This window comes from Xiphias gladius, chromosome 11, assembly GCF_016859285.1.
Source record: "Xiphias gladius isolate SHS-SW01 ecotype Sanya breed wild chromosome 11, ASM1685928v1, whole genome shotgun sequence".
In the NCBI taxonomy this organism is placed as follows: domain Eukaryota; kingdom Metazoa; phylum Chordata; class Actinopteri; order Istiophoriformes; family Xiphiidae; genus Xiphias; species Xiphias gladius.
Genome location: NC_053410.1, coordinates 27,902,475 through 27,920,712, shown reverse-complemented (window position 1 = coordinate 27,920,712; position 18,238 = coordinate 27,902,475). Strand labels below are relative to the sequence as shown.

At 38.9% G+C, this 18,238-nt stretch overlaps 1 protein-coding gene across 7 annotated transcripts in view; it reads right to left on the bottom strand.

Moving 5' to 3' along the window:
* The window catches only part of ltbp1 (latent transforming growth factor beta binding protein 1), a 188,647-nt gene that overhangs the window by 134,288 nt on the left and 36,121 nt on the right, over positions 1 to 18,238 (bottom strand). For 5 of the 7 annotated variants that reach the window (XM_040138966.1, XM_040138968.1, XM_040138969.1 and 2 more), the window contains exon 4: positions 3,617 to 3,768. In XM_040138966.1, the coding sequence (XP_039994900.1) occupies positions 3,617 to 3,768 (152 nt within the window). Of the gene's footprint in view, positions 1 to 3,616; positions 3,769 to 4,509; positions 4,613 to 5,050; positions 5,441 to 18,238 lie in introns of those variants that run through there. The other 2 variants (XM_040138971.1, XM_040138973.1) reach the window with 2 other exon arrangements.

Genomic DNA, 18,238 nt, shown 5'->3' with positions numbered 1-18,238 from the left:
CATTTAAAAACAACAAATGTTAACCAAAGTGCATTACAGAGAGATTCAATTATGGGATTATTTGATGATGATTACAATCGAACGAAACACGCATACATAAATAAGAGAATATAAGTAAATTAAAACAGGATATCTAGATAAAATCACAAACACAATAGCATTGCACAAATAAAATACAAACAAATAAAAGCCTGAGTGTGGTCAAGTATGTCTTCATGACAGTTAAGAGGCTAAAGAAAAGAGATTGGTCTTTAGAAAGGTATTAAATGGAGGGGGAATATCTAATTGTTAGCGGCAAAGTATTCCACAAGTTAGGGCCAACAATTAAAAATGCTTGATCACCTTTGGTTTTTAACTGGGTGCATGGAATGGAGAGCAGTGATTGGTCAGCAGATCTGAGGGGTCTGGAGGTGGAAAAGAGATGAGCAGTTCAGAGATGTAACCTGTTGCCAGTCATTGCATAGAATCCTAAAATCAATGCTGTACTTCCCTGGTAACCAGAAAAAATCATTCCATACAGACGCTTGGTCAGGGCCCCTTTGGCGTCATGTTTTAATGCATAGTGTCATTTTTCAACGTGCAGGGTTGTCCAAATGGAGAAATGTCTTCTATAAGTTAAGTTTCTATACAACTAAACTGCAACAGCAAATATATTTTGTACAAAACGTAATTGCATTCGGAATAAATTTTTTATTAAAATAATGAGGATATGTTGTTAATTGACGTATTTGGCAAGTCGCAAACACGTTGATACTGAACATATCTGAAAAATGTGCAAACAATGTATTTGTTTTCCACCAATATATCCGATCTTGCAGTACAATATCCATTTGTAGTGAATACAGCATTATTAAACTTTTTAATGGTTATGTTTAGACACTCACAGCCTCTAATTAAGGTTAGGTAAAGATTGTGCTCTGGTTTAATACAGAAAAAAGTTCACAGTGACATCAGACACAACATGTTTATTTATATTTAAACAAAACCACGATCTTTCCCTAACCTTAACCAAAGAGCTTTGTGTTTGTTTGTGTGCGCTTTGTATGCCCACCATCCACCCCATCCACCTCCTGGCAAATCTGCTTCTAGATGGAATCCACTTTAAGTAAAAGTCATATGACAACCCGCCTAGAGTTTGCCAAAAGGCATTCAAAGGACTCTAAGAGCGCAAGGAAAAAGATACTCTGTTGTGATGAGATGAAAATGTAACCCTTTGGGTGGACCTCCAAGCACTATTTTTAGCAAACACCAGGCACTCTTCATCACCTGGCTCATAAACTCCCTATGGTGAAGCATAGTGGTGGCAGCATCATGGGGGTGCTTCTCAGCAGCATGGAAAGGGAGACTGTACAGAATTGAGGCAAGGATGAATGCAGCCAAATACAGAGAGTGACCTGAGACTGGGGCGACAGTTCACCTTTCAGCATCATAATGACCTGAAGCATACAGCCAAGACAGAGCTGGGGTGGTTTAGAAAAACTGTGGAGAGGCCTGAAGATGGCAGTTTACAGATATTTCCAATGCTATTTGATGGGGCGTGAGGGGATCTGAATGGGAATGGGATAAACTGCCTGAATCCTAAATTAAGGGTCTGAATACTAGATTTCAGTGTTTTATTTTTTTAATAAATTTGCAAAATTTTCTAAAAACATTTTAGAAAACACTTTTCATTTGTCATCATGGGTTTTGATTGTAGATTCATGGGCAAAAAATGACAATATTATCCATTACATTCAAATCTATGAGACAATAAAGTGTGTAGTGAAGTGAAGGGGTCTGAATACTTTCTGAAGCCACTGTTAATGGGGGTAGATAACAGATATTTAGAGGCACTGCACTGTAGACAGCTATTTATATCTATCAAGGCACTTGTTTCAGCAAACTGAGAGATTCTCCCATGGATGACAATTATTTCATTCCATCTCTTTGATCCTCTCAAACTTCCTGCCTTTGTCTGAAATAGCCTTCAGAGAATGAAACTAATAATTCATTTCCAACAGCCCCAAGCAGTTATGCCATTACCGCTGGAGCTGCAATTTGAACAAATCCTGTTTGTGTACCCAAATGCAGGCTCACATTCTGTCTATATCCTCAGTGTCAGAAGAGATGTTATAAGTTGTGTGTGCATGTTTGTGTGGTGTATGCATTTGTGTATAAAGTAGGTCATGAAGATTTTTCCCACAATTTCAATTTCAATGATTACTTTCCAGGAATATTTAATTCTTTTCCACGGATTTCCAGGATTTCTCACTTCTGAAAGTGATGCTCCACCTGTTGAACAGCACTCTGCAATCTGCTCTGATTCTGGATAGAGGTCCGCATATTTGATATAATAAGCCACACGTCGAACTGTTGCTTTGCGATTCATTCACTTCTCTAAAAACATTTTGCCACACAGCAAACTGTAAACCGATGTCTTACCATGAAAATTAATTGGCAAAAAGGTGATGCCATTAGCTCACTGTTATTACCATATCAGTTTACGATAGAGATATTGACAAGACAAACAAGGAGAAAGCAAGGTGGGTTACACGCAACAAAGGCATGTATCTGGTATTGGGGGGATATGTATTGGAGACATTATTATTATTATTACATACTATGTGTGTTAGATCCCAGGGGCACCACAAGGACCAGCTTAATTTATTGTCACTGCAAAGTGAATACTGGAAAAAGTGGATACTGAATAGTTTTCATCTCTAAAAGCTCAATTAAATTTCAGAAAATCTTATAGCTATAATACATATAATAATGATCTGTGAAAAAAATCTCACCCACTGTTTTTTAATTGTTACTACTTGAATTTCATTGTAAGCTACTCTCAGGTTTTACCCATGTGTCTCTCGAACTGAAGTTCAGATAATTAGTGACAAACCTCCACATCTTCCTTCACCACTGCATATCCCTGATGTCACCCTGACTTCTACAAAGACAGTATACATTATAACATATGTGACATGTGAAGCATTCATTGACTTTCCCACAGCTAATACAATTGGATTTGCCCCACCACAGAACACAGATCTAGTAATTTTTAACACTGATGATGGAGAATTTTACCTGCAGAGGTGTCAATCTGTAAAACTTTAAATCAAATTTACTTAATTTACTAAATCCACCTTAACTAAAGTACCATTGTTTATTCATGTTGTAATCTGTTGTCTACAAATCTATAGATGTATGATTAAAATTATTGCTCACTACTTTTCAAAGTATGTTGCTTTAGATTTTGTAATGTACTTTTTCTTCCTTGCAGGCACCCATTAGTTTTCACATTATTCTTGTATGCATAAAAAATCAACTTGCGTAGATGTTAACTGTCTTGAGACATGTAATCCATCACAATGAACATCCTGTCGGCTTTAATACTTATTAAAATTCTGTTCATGTTGCACTGTAATGCAAAAGTGTGAATTGAACTGAAAAGTAAGCAAAGTAAAATTTTGCAATGATAAAAACATTCATTACTATGATGGATTAAGTATCTCAAGTCAAGTCCCTGAAAGTTGATTTTTGGGAATCACAGGAAATTGGAAATTGGAGACAAAGGGGAGAAAATGCATTGGAAAATATCTTTTCAAAACTATTATGTAGAATTTTCTCTCTTCTTACTCACCAGGAAAGGGGTTGTGTCCCACTCTTAGGGGGATCGGCCTCTCTGGTTGGGACTGAACGATCGTCTGTGTGTGTGTGGTGTGTGTGTGGTAGTATTTGGGCTTTATAACATACTGCTGGCTCTGAACTGGGTGCATAGGCATGGGCCGGATCCTGGAGGGAAAGAGGAAATCATAATAAATTACAATAAATACATTATTTTGAAAATTAAATGGCAATGCAAGCTAACAAATCTATGACATAGATGTGCAGTCCAAACCGTACATCTTTGGACAGTCACACTTTTTTTCGTGCTTCAGGCTCTGAGCTTCAGCACATTCAATTTGAAATAAAATAATGGATACGATATTAAAGTGCTAAGTCTCAGCCTTGATTTGACTAGGTTCATGTCAATATTGAAAGAAATGTGAGAGATATAGCCATTTTAACATACAGCATAGTGCCGAAATTGCAAGGGTTCAAAAGTGATTGTAAACTTATAATAAATGTTTCTTGGGCAGCTGTGTGTCGTTTCAACATTTGTTCATGGACAAAATGGGTCACACGTTTCTCAGAGTTGATGGAGAATTGAGAGTTGGCATTTAGATCGAGGTGGAGTTGTCTGTAAATATAAGGAGTGAAGAGGTGACCATGCAAGTGAAGAAGATAATAATGAGGCTCAAAAAAAATCTATCAGAGAGATATCAAAGGTAGTTGTTTTGTCAAAATAAGCAGTTGGGTACATTCTAAAAAAGCAGGTGTGTACAGGAAAACCAGAAAACAGCAATGGCAGGCCACCTTGTAGACCAAGGAGCACAAGTCTTGTGGATGAACAGAAAATAATTTGCATGGTGAAAAAAAAACCCTTTATGACCTCAAAGCAAGTCAATAATACTCTCCAGGATTTAGGCGTACATGTTTCTTTGTCCGTGATCAAGTGAAGACTTCATGGCCATAACCTCAGAGGATTCACAACAAGATGCAGACCCTGGTAAACCTCAAAAACAGAAAGGCCATGCTGCAGTTCACAAAAACACACAAAAAGAAACTGATAGAGTTCTGGAAAAAAGTTCTAAGGACTGATGAATCAATAATCAACCTCTATCAAAATTATGGAATGAGGAAATTGTGGAGAGAAAAGGAACAGCTCATGACCAGAAGCCACCACCTTATCTGTCAAACACTGCGGTGGTTCTGTTATGGCTTGGGAATGTTGGCTGCCAATGGAAATGGCATACTGGCATTAATTGATGATTTCACTGCTGACAGAAGCAACAGGATGAATGCAGCGGTATATAGGAGCATTCAGTGTGCTCAGATTCAGTCAAACGCATCAAAATTCACTGGATGACATTTCATCATTCAGCAGGACAACAATCCTAAACATATGGCAAAGCTACCACAGTGCTTTTCAGGGTGAAGAGGTGGAGTATCCTCGACTGGCTGAGTCACTTACCTGACCTCAATCCAACTGAGCAGCATTCCACTTGTGAAGACCAGACTAAAGGCAGAACCCAGAACAAGCAAGAGTTGAAGGTGGCTGCAGTGACGACCTGGGAGAGCATCACCAGGGAAGATTCAAAGTGTCTGCTGTTGTCTGCAGTTCTTCAGGCAGTCATTGACAGCAAAGGATTTTCCACAAAATATTAAATATGATGATTTTGTTTGACATCACTTGTATCTGTCTTCCTCTTACCACTCCTTTCCCCTCATATCAGTCTGGGTCTGTTACACACAGTCATTTCAGAGAAAGTGTCCTCTAAGTACAGTGCAAAGTACAGGGCAGACATTTGTCAACTTGACAGCACCCACAAATGCACACTCATGCCAAACACAAACAGAAAACCAGAAGCAGAAGTCACCCCTGTCCACATATGTTTTTATGGTTTGGGCTGGCCCCACTATTGATTAGTAAATGGGAGAAGAAGGGACTGATTTCAGACATAGCCTTAGTCTGGTTTATATGTTATCTTGATCCCACACGTCTGATGTCTGCCTGGAATGATAAATGTTTGCCCAAGTGAAACCAACACCTAGTCCAGCAGACTTAACATATGTCCAGCAAAGAAGAAGAGCAGAGCCTAGCATGCAGTCTGTGGAAATGTTGGATTTAAATGTTGCAGTCAACATCTTATGATTTCAGGCATAAGGCAGACATTTGTTCAATCAAAAAGATTCTTTTAAAGATGCAACTTGGTACAGGATAGCAAGTAAAAAACAACATTTTGACTTTTCCACTAAGGTGTGAAATAAGGTGTGAAATATTATGTGACCAAATCATGGAGTACTGACCTACCACGTGGGCTTAGATTTGGGATAAGGGAAGTCTTAATGGTACTTTATGCAATGCTTTTTTAGACAATAGTGTTCTTATGGGGGTGCCATTTAGCAAGTGATGGTGTAGGTGGTTTGCAGAGCTCTTCAGAACATTTTGTCATTTAAATATGGTGGGGTAATATAAACAACAAAATACCTATATTCTTTCCTCCAATTTGCTTACTAACCAAATGGAAAAAGAAACCAGTAAAAATACAAAAGGCCTTGATACTAACACTGCAACGACCAGGCCTGCCAAGACCATCACACCGTCTCCCTCCGCTCCAACACCTCCAATGGAGATAAAGCTGACTGAAAACAGAAAGAAAGAACTGCTGTCATCACTGTGAGCAGATTGTGCAGCTATCTTTAAGGATGAGATTTGGGCTGTGTTTGAAAGTGAAATGTCTGCCATTAAATTAGAGATACAAGCCACCATAGCAGAACCCTCTAACTTTAAAGCTGCAATAAAAAGCAAGATGGAAGCAAAGGAAAACACCATGGAAGTAAAGGGAAAGGGACTTTCTGGATATATTCAGATGATTATGTGGTATTACAGCACACAGTGCAATAGCTTTCAACCCAGGTGTCTTGCTTTAGAGGACAAATGTGAGGACTTCGAAGGAAGATCCAGGTGCAATAACAGCCGAAAAGTAGGTTTACCAGACTCTACAACTGCAGTCTCCTTTCAGCTAAAAGCACCTCCAGCTCGAAAAGGATCCTTTACTGGAAAGAGCGTAAATGACCTCACAACCACCGCTTTAACAAGGGCCCCCCCCTCTGGCCATAGAGGCCCATCTTCATTACTTCCAAGACTGCTCCAACATCCTGTGCCTTGAAGGTGACTGATTTAACCATCTTGGTCTATACAGTAAAAATCACCCGTGCATGAGGCGTACACAATAACATCAGCAACAGCTACATGGGATCGAGGGACTTCACTTTGGCACACTTTACATGGCATGACTTTGTATTACCTACAATGGAGCTGAGAAGATTTTTAGGTCACCCAGTGAAGCCCAGAAATAAATCACAGGAGACATTACAAAACAAGCTTCTGCCATCCATTAATGACTACCTCTCATGGAAGGAGGAGGTTATTTCTGACTTTATATATCCAAAGTGACTTTACATAATCTTGAACCAGTCTGACTTCATTACTGTTGTGCCAATGTCAAGTTAATGTCATTGTAAGCCTGTTAATGTACACTATTTGCATTATACAGTATTATACATTACTTAGATGGAAAATGCAGATATTTATAACTCCCTGATGTCAGTTTAAGGTTAAAACTTAAAATTAAAATAAAATTAGTTAGTTAAATAGTAATTTAAAGCATTATTTGCCAATCACTATCTTCTGTAAATTGAGGAGGTTGCTTGTGTTTACATCTACCCAATTTGACTTGGCATAGTTTAAACCAGCCTGTTTGCCTTCCTATTTTGGGTATGAAATGCCAAATCAATGTTAAGTTAATGTCAATGTCAGCTCATTGAGCTCATCACTGTATGAATTCTACATTACTTTATATTACTTTGAGACATTTGCAGTAGTATCTAACCACTTGATGTGAGTTCAAACATAAATAATGGACGGTTTGAGTGAGTTAGTTGAAAACTTATTGAAAAGGGTTATCTTATATATTGATATATACGCCTAAATGTTTTCATGTTCTGTCAAGTTTACCTCTTAGCTTAGTAGTTTCCCTAGTATAAGTACATTCTTTGGATATTGTTACATTGGGGAGCATTCAACCCAGTTAGGATGGTTAAGAAGGGAGGGACTTAAAAGGTGTTTTTGCATGCAGTTTGATTCTTTCATTTGTTCTGCATTATACTTTACATACATTTTTTTCTGTCTTTGACAGAAACGATAGGGGCCTAACATGCAAATTATTATTAATCTCTAGATTTACTAATTTTTTCTCAGGTCATGGCACAGAGTGTGACTACAGGAAGGATGGCTGCATTTCCAATTTCGTTTGTGAGCTGGAATATTAAGGGGATGAACCATACTCTGAAACAATAGAGTCCTGACACATTTACATAAAGTTAAAGATGGATATTGCTTTCCTTCAGGAAACTCAACGAAAATATCTGACTTTTCACGTTTGCATACTTAATGGGTTGGTATAGTTTATCATTCAAAGTCTCAATCTAAGTCAGGAGGGGCAGGACTTCTTTAAGAAATTTTTAAACCAATTAGCTCCCATTTTAAACTGTATATAACAACTCCCTGTCACTTGGCTCACTGCTGAAACTTAAGACAAGCTACCATATCACTTATTCTGAAAAAAGGCAAACATCATTAGGAATGTGGCTCCTATCGCCCTATCTGTTTGCTCAATGTAGACAGCAAAATCTTTGCAAAAATGATTGCTCGTCATCTTGAAACAGTCCTTCCAACAATAATTTCACCAGACCAGACAGCCTTTATAAAGATATGAACAATCCTCCTCCAACATCAGGCACCTGTATAACATAATTTACAGTCTCTCTCCACCCAACAAACAGGAAGTGGTTATATTTATTTATCTATTTATTTCATATCCTTGAGAGACTTGGATTTGGACCAAATTTTTTATAATGGATTAAAATTCTATATCGTTCTCCAATGACAGCAGTATGTACTAATAATAATATATCACCTTCTTTTTTACAAGCACGAGGAATGAGGCACGGGTGTCCACTGCCCCCCCTCTTTTTTGCGTTCACAATTGAGCTGTTAACTATAGCTTTACGTAGCAATAAAGATGTTAAAGGTAGTATACCCTATTTTGACCCTCTCTCGTCTCTTCCTGTAGTGCTTTTGAAATTATGATTTCCTAAATTTGGTTATTAAAAAATTGTGACCAAGATATACACTAAAAGGTGTAATGATTCCTGTCATACTGCACCCGCCCACCAGATGTCCTCGGACTTTCCCCTTGTTCCCAGATCCACCTGCTCACCTGTTTCCCATTCCAATCACTGGAACTTCCCCACCTACCTAAACACCTGTCTCTAATCATTTTCTCCCCTGTATTTATATCAGCCCTTTTGGCTCTGTTAGTTTTCAGATGATTTGCTCATGTCTTAGTGTGTTTTGCTTTGTGCTATTCATGCTGCTGACTCTTGTTCCTGTTACCTTGCCTGCTGGCTGTATTTTGTTACCCGTTGTCCGTTACCTGCCTGCCTGTCTGCCTGCTTGAAAATGGTCATTATTTAATCTATTTAAGTAACTTCCTTGCACCAGTCTTCCTCTGTGTCAACCTGCGCTTGGGTCCACCTCTACCACCTGTTATAGGTTACCATGCCTCATGCTTACCAGTAAGCTAGCATTGGGTGTGCTAACCTCGAGCCCGCATCCCAGTCTGTTAACACTAGACGTGTTTACCACCTGCCTAACTGCCAGTAGGCTTACACCCATCCTACATTACAGATGTTTAGACTCAGGTAAGTTTGAACAGCTCTAGAATCGTCTCTGCCTTCTGGCACCCTTCAGTCAGTTTCCCAGTAAAACAGCATCAGACCTGCTAGCCGGCAGCCTGCAACACAGCTGGCTAGCACAGGGCCTGCCAGACATTGGCCTGCTTCTGCATCAGCTAGCCCTGGGACTGCCAGTCAATGGCTTGCTAGCCTCCAGTTGGCTTCCAAGTTAGCTGTCTTCCTCTGATGATGGCTGCATGCAACAACTTTCTGAGGCCACTTATCCAACAAGCACCCCCAGTGCACTTCTTTCCCAAGCTTGAGTTTATTTTTCATACGCTTTCCATCACTTTTTGTCTGTTCCAATGAGTGTAACATCATGAACGTCTCCAAAAAGAAACATTGTGTGGATCCAAGCAGAATTGTTCTCTTCATTTCTCTCTCTATTTGGGTCTATTAAGGTCAACCACATTTTGGATCAATTCTAATTATCCTTGGGTCTATTTCAGACTTTTTTTCATATTTATTATTATTGAATGGGCCCCTAAAGACTTCTTCCCCAAAAAGGTTTTTAGCAACACTAGCAACATTCTATGGATCTAGGGATGGCAGTGTCTGTAGGTTGGTTGGTCCTCTACTGTGTTCCAGGATAAAATATCTTGACAAATATCTGATAAATTGCAATGGCATACAGACATCCATTGTTCTCAGAGGATGGATCGTAATAACTGTGGTGAATACCTGACATGTAAAGCACAATGAGTTTGACATTTTGTGAAATGTAACAATTATTAGATGTATTGCCATGAAATGCGGTACAGACATTCAATGCCCCCAGAGGAATGCTGATGACTTTGGTGACTTTTCAGAAATAATCCCCAAATACTCCACCCTAAAAATTAGCTTCAGTTAATCTTGTAAACCCTCGAATTTGCAGCCTAGAAGAATTCCTAAATTTTAATCCATTTGCACTACATGACCACAAAAAAAAGTTATTAAACATTTCATCTCATGTAACTACACCATGTTTATTCAAGACTTTGTAACATGTTTTCGCAAATGGGTCCCTGTTTTGTTTACTCTTGTGTGCATGCAAGAGGACACGTACACACGCACAAGTGACAGATGGACAAGAATAATGTGCCAAGAGACGCTATTGTCCAGCAAAAGGCAGGAAACCAGTAAACATGGTTACAAACAATGCAGGTTTCAAAATTTCAAAAATGTCTTTGCATATTGTTATGCAGAAGGAAATGCATTCAACAAGCTTTTAGACATCAAGATTACACACAATGTATACTTGTGAGAAACACTGAATGTAAACAAAAACAGAGCTTAAAACACAACACTGACATGGTATTACCTTATGAAGTTAAAATGGCAAACATTTAAACAGCAACACATTTGGTGCTGGACAGGTAGTGTACAATGGCTTTATCAGAACTTTCTTGCTGAAAACAGCTGCTTGCTGCACTGAAAATTGTTACATGCTCTGCTAAACGTCCCTCACCAAGAAATATTTACAGCACGTATCTCCCCCTAAAACCACAAATTTCTGTTAATGTACAGATCAAACAAATGTACCAAACTTCAACAAACAACCCAACCTTTGGACAAAGCCAGGCTAGGTGATTCCACTAGACGCCAGTCTTCATGCTTAGCTAGCTAGGCTAACAAACTACTAAGCAACTGCTAACTCCAGTTCCATACTTAAAAGAGTACTCCACAGATTTAGCATTGCACTCCTGTAACATTGTTGAACCCACAATGGACAGTTTATAAAAAAATTAAAAAAAAAAAAAGAAGAATGCGACCCGACCACTGACAGTGGCTGGAGATTCAGGTCAGGCCTTGAGCTCCTACCCTCAAGCAGAGTTGAGGAGCGTGCTACAGATGTCTAGTAAACTCACCTCTTTCTAATATTTTTCATTTTCAAACTTGTAGACTCCAGCCCCAAATGACACTGACGACTGTCCTGGCTAGGGACACACAAGGCTTCATACAAGTTTTTTCAGACATACAGTGGTACTCTCCAACACCTGTAAAGAGACTTTGATCTTTGATGATGCATAAAATAGGTGGATTGCTCCTTTCAATACAAGGCCATGAGATTGATATTTATCTTTTCATATCACTCTCAGAGATGGAGCAAATTCCGGTTTCAGGAAATGTTGAACTATTTCTTTAAGAGGATTAAGTATGCATACTGACAGCTTTGAGCATGTTTAATTCCCCCATGGGAATCATTAAGTTTTAATTTTATCTTGCGTTATATGTTTAGAGGGTGATTTAAATCAAAATAGACACCACTTACCACTCACACCACAAATCTCTCAAAGCTGTCACCTCTCTGTCTCTGTCTGCCTTATCCCGCTTGCTTGTTGCCTTCACCTCATTGTCTTACTACATGTGGTACAGGTCAACCTACACTAATTTTTTGTCCGGTATTTGACTTCATTAAGCTTTTCACATATAAATGTAGGAATAAACATGAATACTGTGGGGTTGTTTCGGTTTTATGCTTTAGTCAGTGATCCAGAATTATGTGTGAGTCAGGCGTTTCTTGATATTTTTCATTATAGCACAAAGCCAAAGCAGTCAGGTATTTTAGTATAAATTGTACTGTATGTACACAAAATGTTATGGTATCAGATTAAAACAAGATCTATAGAAACTTGGTCCTAAATATGTCAACAGCAGAGAAAGCAAACCTGAGCTGTGAGACAGAGAGATAAGTGACAGCAAGAGAAAAGTTCTAAACATAAAATCTCACTCTAGTTTCAACAAAATATCTGGCATGACTGCATGCGTTGGCAATGTGTGCACTATCATATGAAAAAAGTAAGAAGAGTTTGGAGAGAGTCAAAGGAATGTTTACAAGATCTTTCGAGTCTTAAATACCAGGGAGGAGATTTTACTAATTTTTACATAAACAGATCAGTGAATTAGGAGTCAGGGAGTGAGAGGTGTGAGGGAGGCTTAATCTGTTCAGTCTCGGCCTAACTGCTCTGGCAGCAATCACAATCCACCACCAACCTGTGTGCTATAGTCGTCCAAGTCTTCTTTCCCATGAGAGCTGACATACTCTGGTGTACCGAACCCACTGAACCCCACCAGTGCACTCCTCGCATATTAGTAATATTGCAACCGACTGCAAGAAGACTGCAGGGAGAGAAAGGAAGGCTATATCTGGACTGTATGTCAGAGTCTTGCAGGTTAAGACCCATGAGAGAGTTTGTCTCTTTAATAATATATAAGGACAGATTTGGTAAAGGTCTGTCATTGTTTGATGTACTCCAGTGGGCTGATACTTGTACCAGTAGGTATAGGTTTTGATTTAAAAAACCTAAATTTTTTTGTGTTTTGGAATTAAATGCAGGTTTAGAACATTTGCTTTTGAAACTGAAAAAATTCTTTTAGGTCATAAATTACATTCATCCATCCTTCCAATAATGTGTTTTTGGGAATGTACCTGGGTATGGCATGCATTGGCAGTAAGCTAAGATGTCCATCTCCCTAGCTACATCATGTAGCTTTTCCTGGGGGATCCTGAGGCCTTCCCAGACCACATAGGATACATAATCCCTCCCTAGTTGTAGCCCAAGGTTTCCTTCTGGTTGGACGTGCACAAAAAAACTACACAGGCTGACATGTGGAAGACATGCTGATGTGCTTCGCTAAGTGTATTGTGTCATTTCCGGTTGCTGGTATTTCTGTTTAACTGGTAGCGGGTTCAGTTGTTTACACACTCTTCAGATCTGCTAATTACTTTAACTTAGCAGTTAGTAATGGTTTCTCTCTGTCCCTATCACTATCCTGCTCTCTCTTGCTCGGTGTGTTTTATGATTGTTTAAAACTCTGCCTCCTTTAGTGGTAATGGTATATGTAATAAAAGTTTATTTGCAGTGATGGAGGTGAGGCTCTGTGAACTGGAAGCGTGGCTTCGCACCATGGAAACCATATCGTTAGCTGTAGCCCTAAGCACAAGCCCATGGTTCACCACCAACCAGTTCACTTAAAACAGATACTCACAACTAAGCGACACACCCACTGAGAAACCAACTCTGAATATTGGCAGCTCTATCTTGAGAAATGTTGAGTTAGTGACATGGCGACCACACTTAAATGTAGTCCTGGGACCAGAACGGGCGACGTTGAATCCTTTTTAAAACTGCTGGATAAGCCTTAATGTGAATATAGTAAGATTGTTATTCACGTCGGCAGTAACGACAACCAATTACACCAATCGGACGTTACAAACATTAATGTTGAGTCGGTGTGTGCAAATGCAAACACAATGTCAGACTCTGTAGGTGGTGTCTAGCAAATGACGTGGGCTTTGTAGATATTTGGCAGACTTTCTGGGGAAGACCTGGTCTGATTAGGAGAGATGGCACACATCATACGTTGGATGGAGCTGCTCTCATATCTATAAATCTGACTTAGTTTATTAGTACACCAAAACCATGACAACCTAGAGTTGAAACCAGGAGGCAGAGTTGCAGTCTTACACACTTCTCTGTGCTTCCATTACAGCAGTCACCCACTCAAAAGGCCATTGAGACTGTGTCTGCCCCCAAATCACCTAAACTCAAAAATAAACAGAAGAGGAATTGTACAGTAAAACCTAATAACAATTAAGACCACCATTGCAAAAGTTTTTATTTTGTCTTACTGAAACCTGGCTGTGTCATGATGAATTTGTTAGCTTAAATGAATCCACTCCCCCCAGTCATATTAATACCCATATTCCTCAAGGTACTGGCTGAGGAGGTGGGGTTGCAGCCATTTTCAACTCAAGCCTATTTATAAACCCTAAACCAAAACTAAATTGTTACTCATTCAAAAGCCACATTCTTACTCTTACACGCCCAACATGGAAAACATCAAACCCTATTCTATTTGTTAGAGTGTACTACACTCCTGGCCCTTACTCTGAATTTTTATCTGAATTCTCAGAATTTTTATCATATTTATTCCTTTATACAGGTAAAGTAATCATAGTAGGTGATTTTAATATTCATGTGGACCTCTAACATGGCACTGCGTTTATCTCATTCTACCAAACTGGAATAATCCCACTTAGCCTGGAAAGATAGTCTTACAATGTATAGGAAGGCCCTCTGTAACAACAACCCTAGGTTTCTTTTCAGCACCTTAGCCAGGCTGACAGAGAGGCATAGCTCTACTGATCCTTGTATTCCTATAGCTCTCAGTATTGATGACTTCGCGAGCTTCTTTAATGATAAAATTCTAACTATTAGAGACAAGATTCATCACATCCTGCCCTCAACTGTCTCCGATTTTATCTTGCAACACAGGAACTTTAGAAACAGCTGTAATACCTAATAAACCTGTTTTTCTCCCATCTTCACCAACTAACTTCAACAATTTCTTCATCTAAACCATCAACATGTCTCTTAGACCCTGTCGCATCTAGGCTACTTAGGTTTAACCCTTAGTTAGCACTTCTTTACTAGATATATTCAATCTGTCTGTATTAACAGGCTATGTACCACAGTCCTTTAAAGTAGCTGTAATTAAACCTCTTCTTAAAAAGCCTACTCTTGATCCAGGTGTTTTAGCCAACTATAGACCTATATCTAACCCTACCTTTCTCTCTAAGATCCTTGAGAAAGCTGTCGCCAACCAGTTGTGTGACTTTCTACATAGCAATAGTTTATTTGAGGATTTTCTGCCTTTTTTCACCTACGTAACATTGAAAAAATCAGGCAGTCCTTTTCTCAAAAAGACGCAGAAAAACTAGTCATGCTTTTGTTACCTCTAGGCTGGATTATTTTATTTCCTTATTATCAACAAATCTTTAAATATTCTCCATCTGATCCAGAATGCTGCAGCACGAGTACTGAGAGGAACTAGGAAAAGAGATCACATTTCTTCTGTGTTAGCTTCTCTGAATTGGCTCCCTGTAAAATTCAGAATAGAATTTAAAATCCTCCTCCTCACCTACAAAGCCCTTAATGGTCAGGCACCATCACATCTGAAAGAGCTAATAGTACCCTATTATCCCACTAGAACACTACGCTCCCAGAATTCAGGCTTGCTTGTGGTTCCTAGAGTCTCCAAATGTAGAATAGGAGGCAGACCCTTCAGTTATCAGGCTACTCTACTGTGGAACCATCTTCCAGTTTTGGTCCAGGAAGTACACACCCTCTCAATGTTTTAGAGGAGGCTTAAAACCTTCCTTTTTGATAAAGCTTACAGTTAGGGCTGGCTCAGGCTTGTCTTGAACCATCCTCTAGTTATCCTGCTACAGGCCTAGACTGCCGGGTGACTTCCCATGATGCACCAAGCTCCTCTCTCCTCTCACTCTCCATCTGCACGCATTCATATGGCATCAATGATCGTAACTAACTTGACTTCTATCTCCCATAGTTTTGTGCTTCCTCGTCTCTCTCCTCTCTCTTCCTGTTGCTTTCTGCAGGTATTTCTGCCCCTGGTGCTAAAGAGTCTGGATCTATGACTGCATCCATCTACTGCCCCAATGATCCTGCTCAACATGGACTGCTTCAAATATCATGATTATAATCTATTATTATTTATTATAATAATATCTATAATTATTATTTAGTTTTATTAGTACTATTATTCACCTTATTATTATAATTATTAGTTTTATTATTAGTTTTATTATTGTTACACATCTTTATGTTTTACGTCTACTGTGCTATACCCCCCCCCGCTCTTTTCTTCCCCTCTCTGTCTCTCAACCCAGCCGGTCGGGGCAGACAGACACCCATGAGAAGGGTTCTGTTCAAGGTTTCTACCTGTTCAAAAGGAGTTTTTCCTTGCTACTGTCACTAAGTGTTTGCTCATGTGGGAATGTTGGATCTCTGTAAATATAACTATAAAGAGTATGGTCTAGACCTGCTCTACATGAATAGTGCCCTGAGATAACCTCTGTTATGATTTGGCGCTATATAAATAAAATTGAATTGAATTGAAAAATTGACTAACATTTGGTAAAGGATTACTTAATATCAGTCTGCAATAGCTAATCAAAGGATACAATGAAGGGGAATCCCTTTCCTCCTCTCAACTCCATAAACATTTTGGAATTTTATATCCACTCCAGATAAATTTGACGATTTTCTGTTCATACTACCTTTTCAGATCATTTTCTAAAGATTCTTCAAAAGACATCATCAACAGCCTGTTCAAAGAAGCAGGTTTACTGATATATCTGGATAACTTCTTAGTCAAACCCAGACCCCTCTCAACCTGGAACATGAGTTTATGTAAAAAATACGTGTTCTACTTTTTGGAGAGCAAAGTTAACCAGATAACCTAGTAAACCTGTTTCTTGGAGCCCGACCTCACAAGAAAAAATTTCTAATTTATTTAATTGCCTAAATACAACCTATGTTTATATTTAACAGACAGGGAACCTCTAATGGCTAGGTGAATTACGACTGTTTGTCAGGAGCAAAAGTGTAACCAGCATGATGGAGTTAGAGAACCACAATAGGTAAGGGGAGATTGAGGTGAATGGGGGTTAATAAAGCATGCAACTCTGATATGGATGACCTATTTGTTTCCTGTTTCCTAACAGTAAACAGTGGTTTCTTTTAAACATGATCACAGTCTTTCCCTAACCTTAACTACGTAGTTTTTGTGCTTAATCCTAACCAAACCTTTACCATGGAGGTGGCAGATAAGTAAACAGTCATAAGAACCCTTCACTGTCTTCTGTAACAGTTATTTTCACAAACTTTTCTAATTGGTTTAGAAGGCACTGAAAAATGATGTCATCCTAGTGGCGGCATATAAAAAAAAAAGAACAGATTTGTTCCTAAGAAGTACGTATGAGCGGTTTAAGAAAACCTGTGGCATTCACCAATTTTTTTGTTGAACTTTCTCCTAGGAATGAATGAAATTAACAAGTGGTCCAGGACCTATCAAACAAGTCATGTGTAAGCAGTCTGCTTTTCTCTTACAGGGCAAAAAACACTTGTTTAAACAAAAATCATTATGTCTTCTGAAATAATCTGGAATTTGAATAAGATGCTGACATTTCCTATAATAAAATATATAATGCATTGGCATTATTTGCACCCCTGAATTTTAAGCACATAATTTAAAATATCTAGTGACCGTAGTGGTCACTAGCTGAATAGCCAGGGTGCCAGTCAGAGTCTCAGTCTGACAAAATATAAGTTTTAGTTCACATCCTGCAAACACTACAAAGTAACTAATACAGGTACCAACCCCTTAACCTACCAGCACACAAGAAATACATCAGCAAGCAAAAAACACACATCACAGCAATATTCAATGTTCCCGACAATGTAGTATACAAATAGTGTCAGTGCAAAATTCAAACATCATTTCAATATCCCATTCCACCCAACACAGGAGTCAATTTTTCAGTCTGTGTCACAATTTGCAAGTTTTCTGCTTGGGTGAGATCTCCTTGGTTTGCTCTGTATCTCTGCAGCAATTGAGTTCCCCAAATCTAGTTCAAGTGAAACCTCTCATTAAAGATGCAGCTATGTAATGTGCAGCTATGTAACGCCAGTGTTACCTCGTGTTTGCAGCTTCAGACAAGGCAGCAGGCTCCCAGTGATAGTCAGCCAGGACAATGAACAGAGGATTGATGAATGAATGACATGATGGGTGACAGAAGCTGGATCTGGACTGTGAGGATGGCAGCCTAATCAAATGGCAGACTTATTTTTATTTACTGCCACGGGTTTGGCAGGCAAGTGATGGACACTCGGATGGACTGACTTTTTCCCCTGTGTGTGTCGGCTTGTGAGTATGCGCCACATTATTTTTTGAAATCAGCCATTCATCTGTCTAGGGGTTCGCAACAATCTTCAAATATATATGCAAATTAACCAATTTTGTGTAATCAGAATATTTAATACATTTTCCAAAGTTACTGAACAACAAGAAA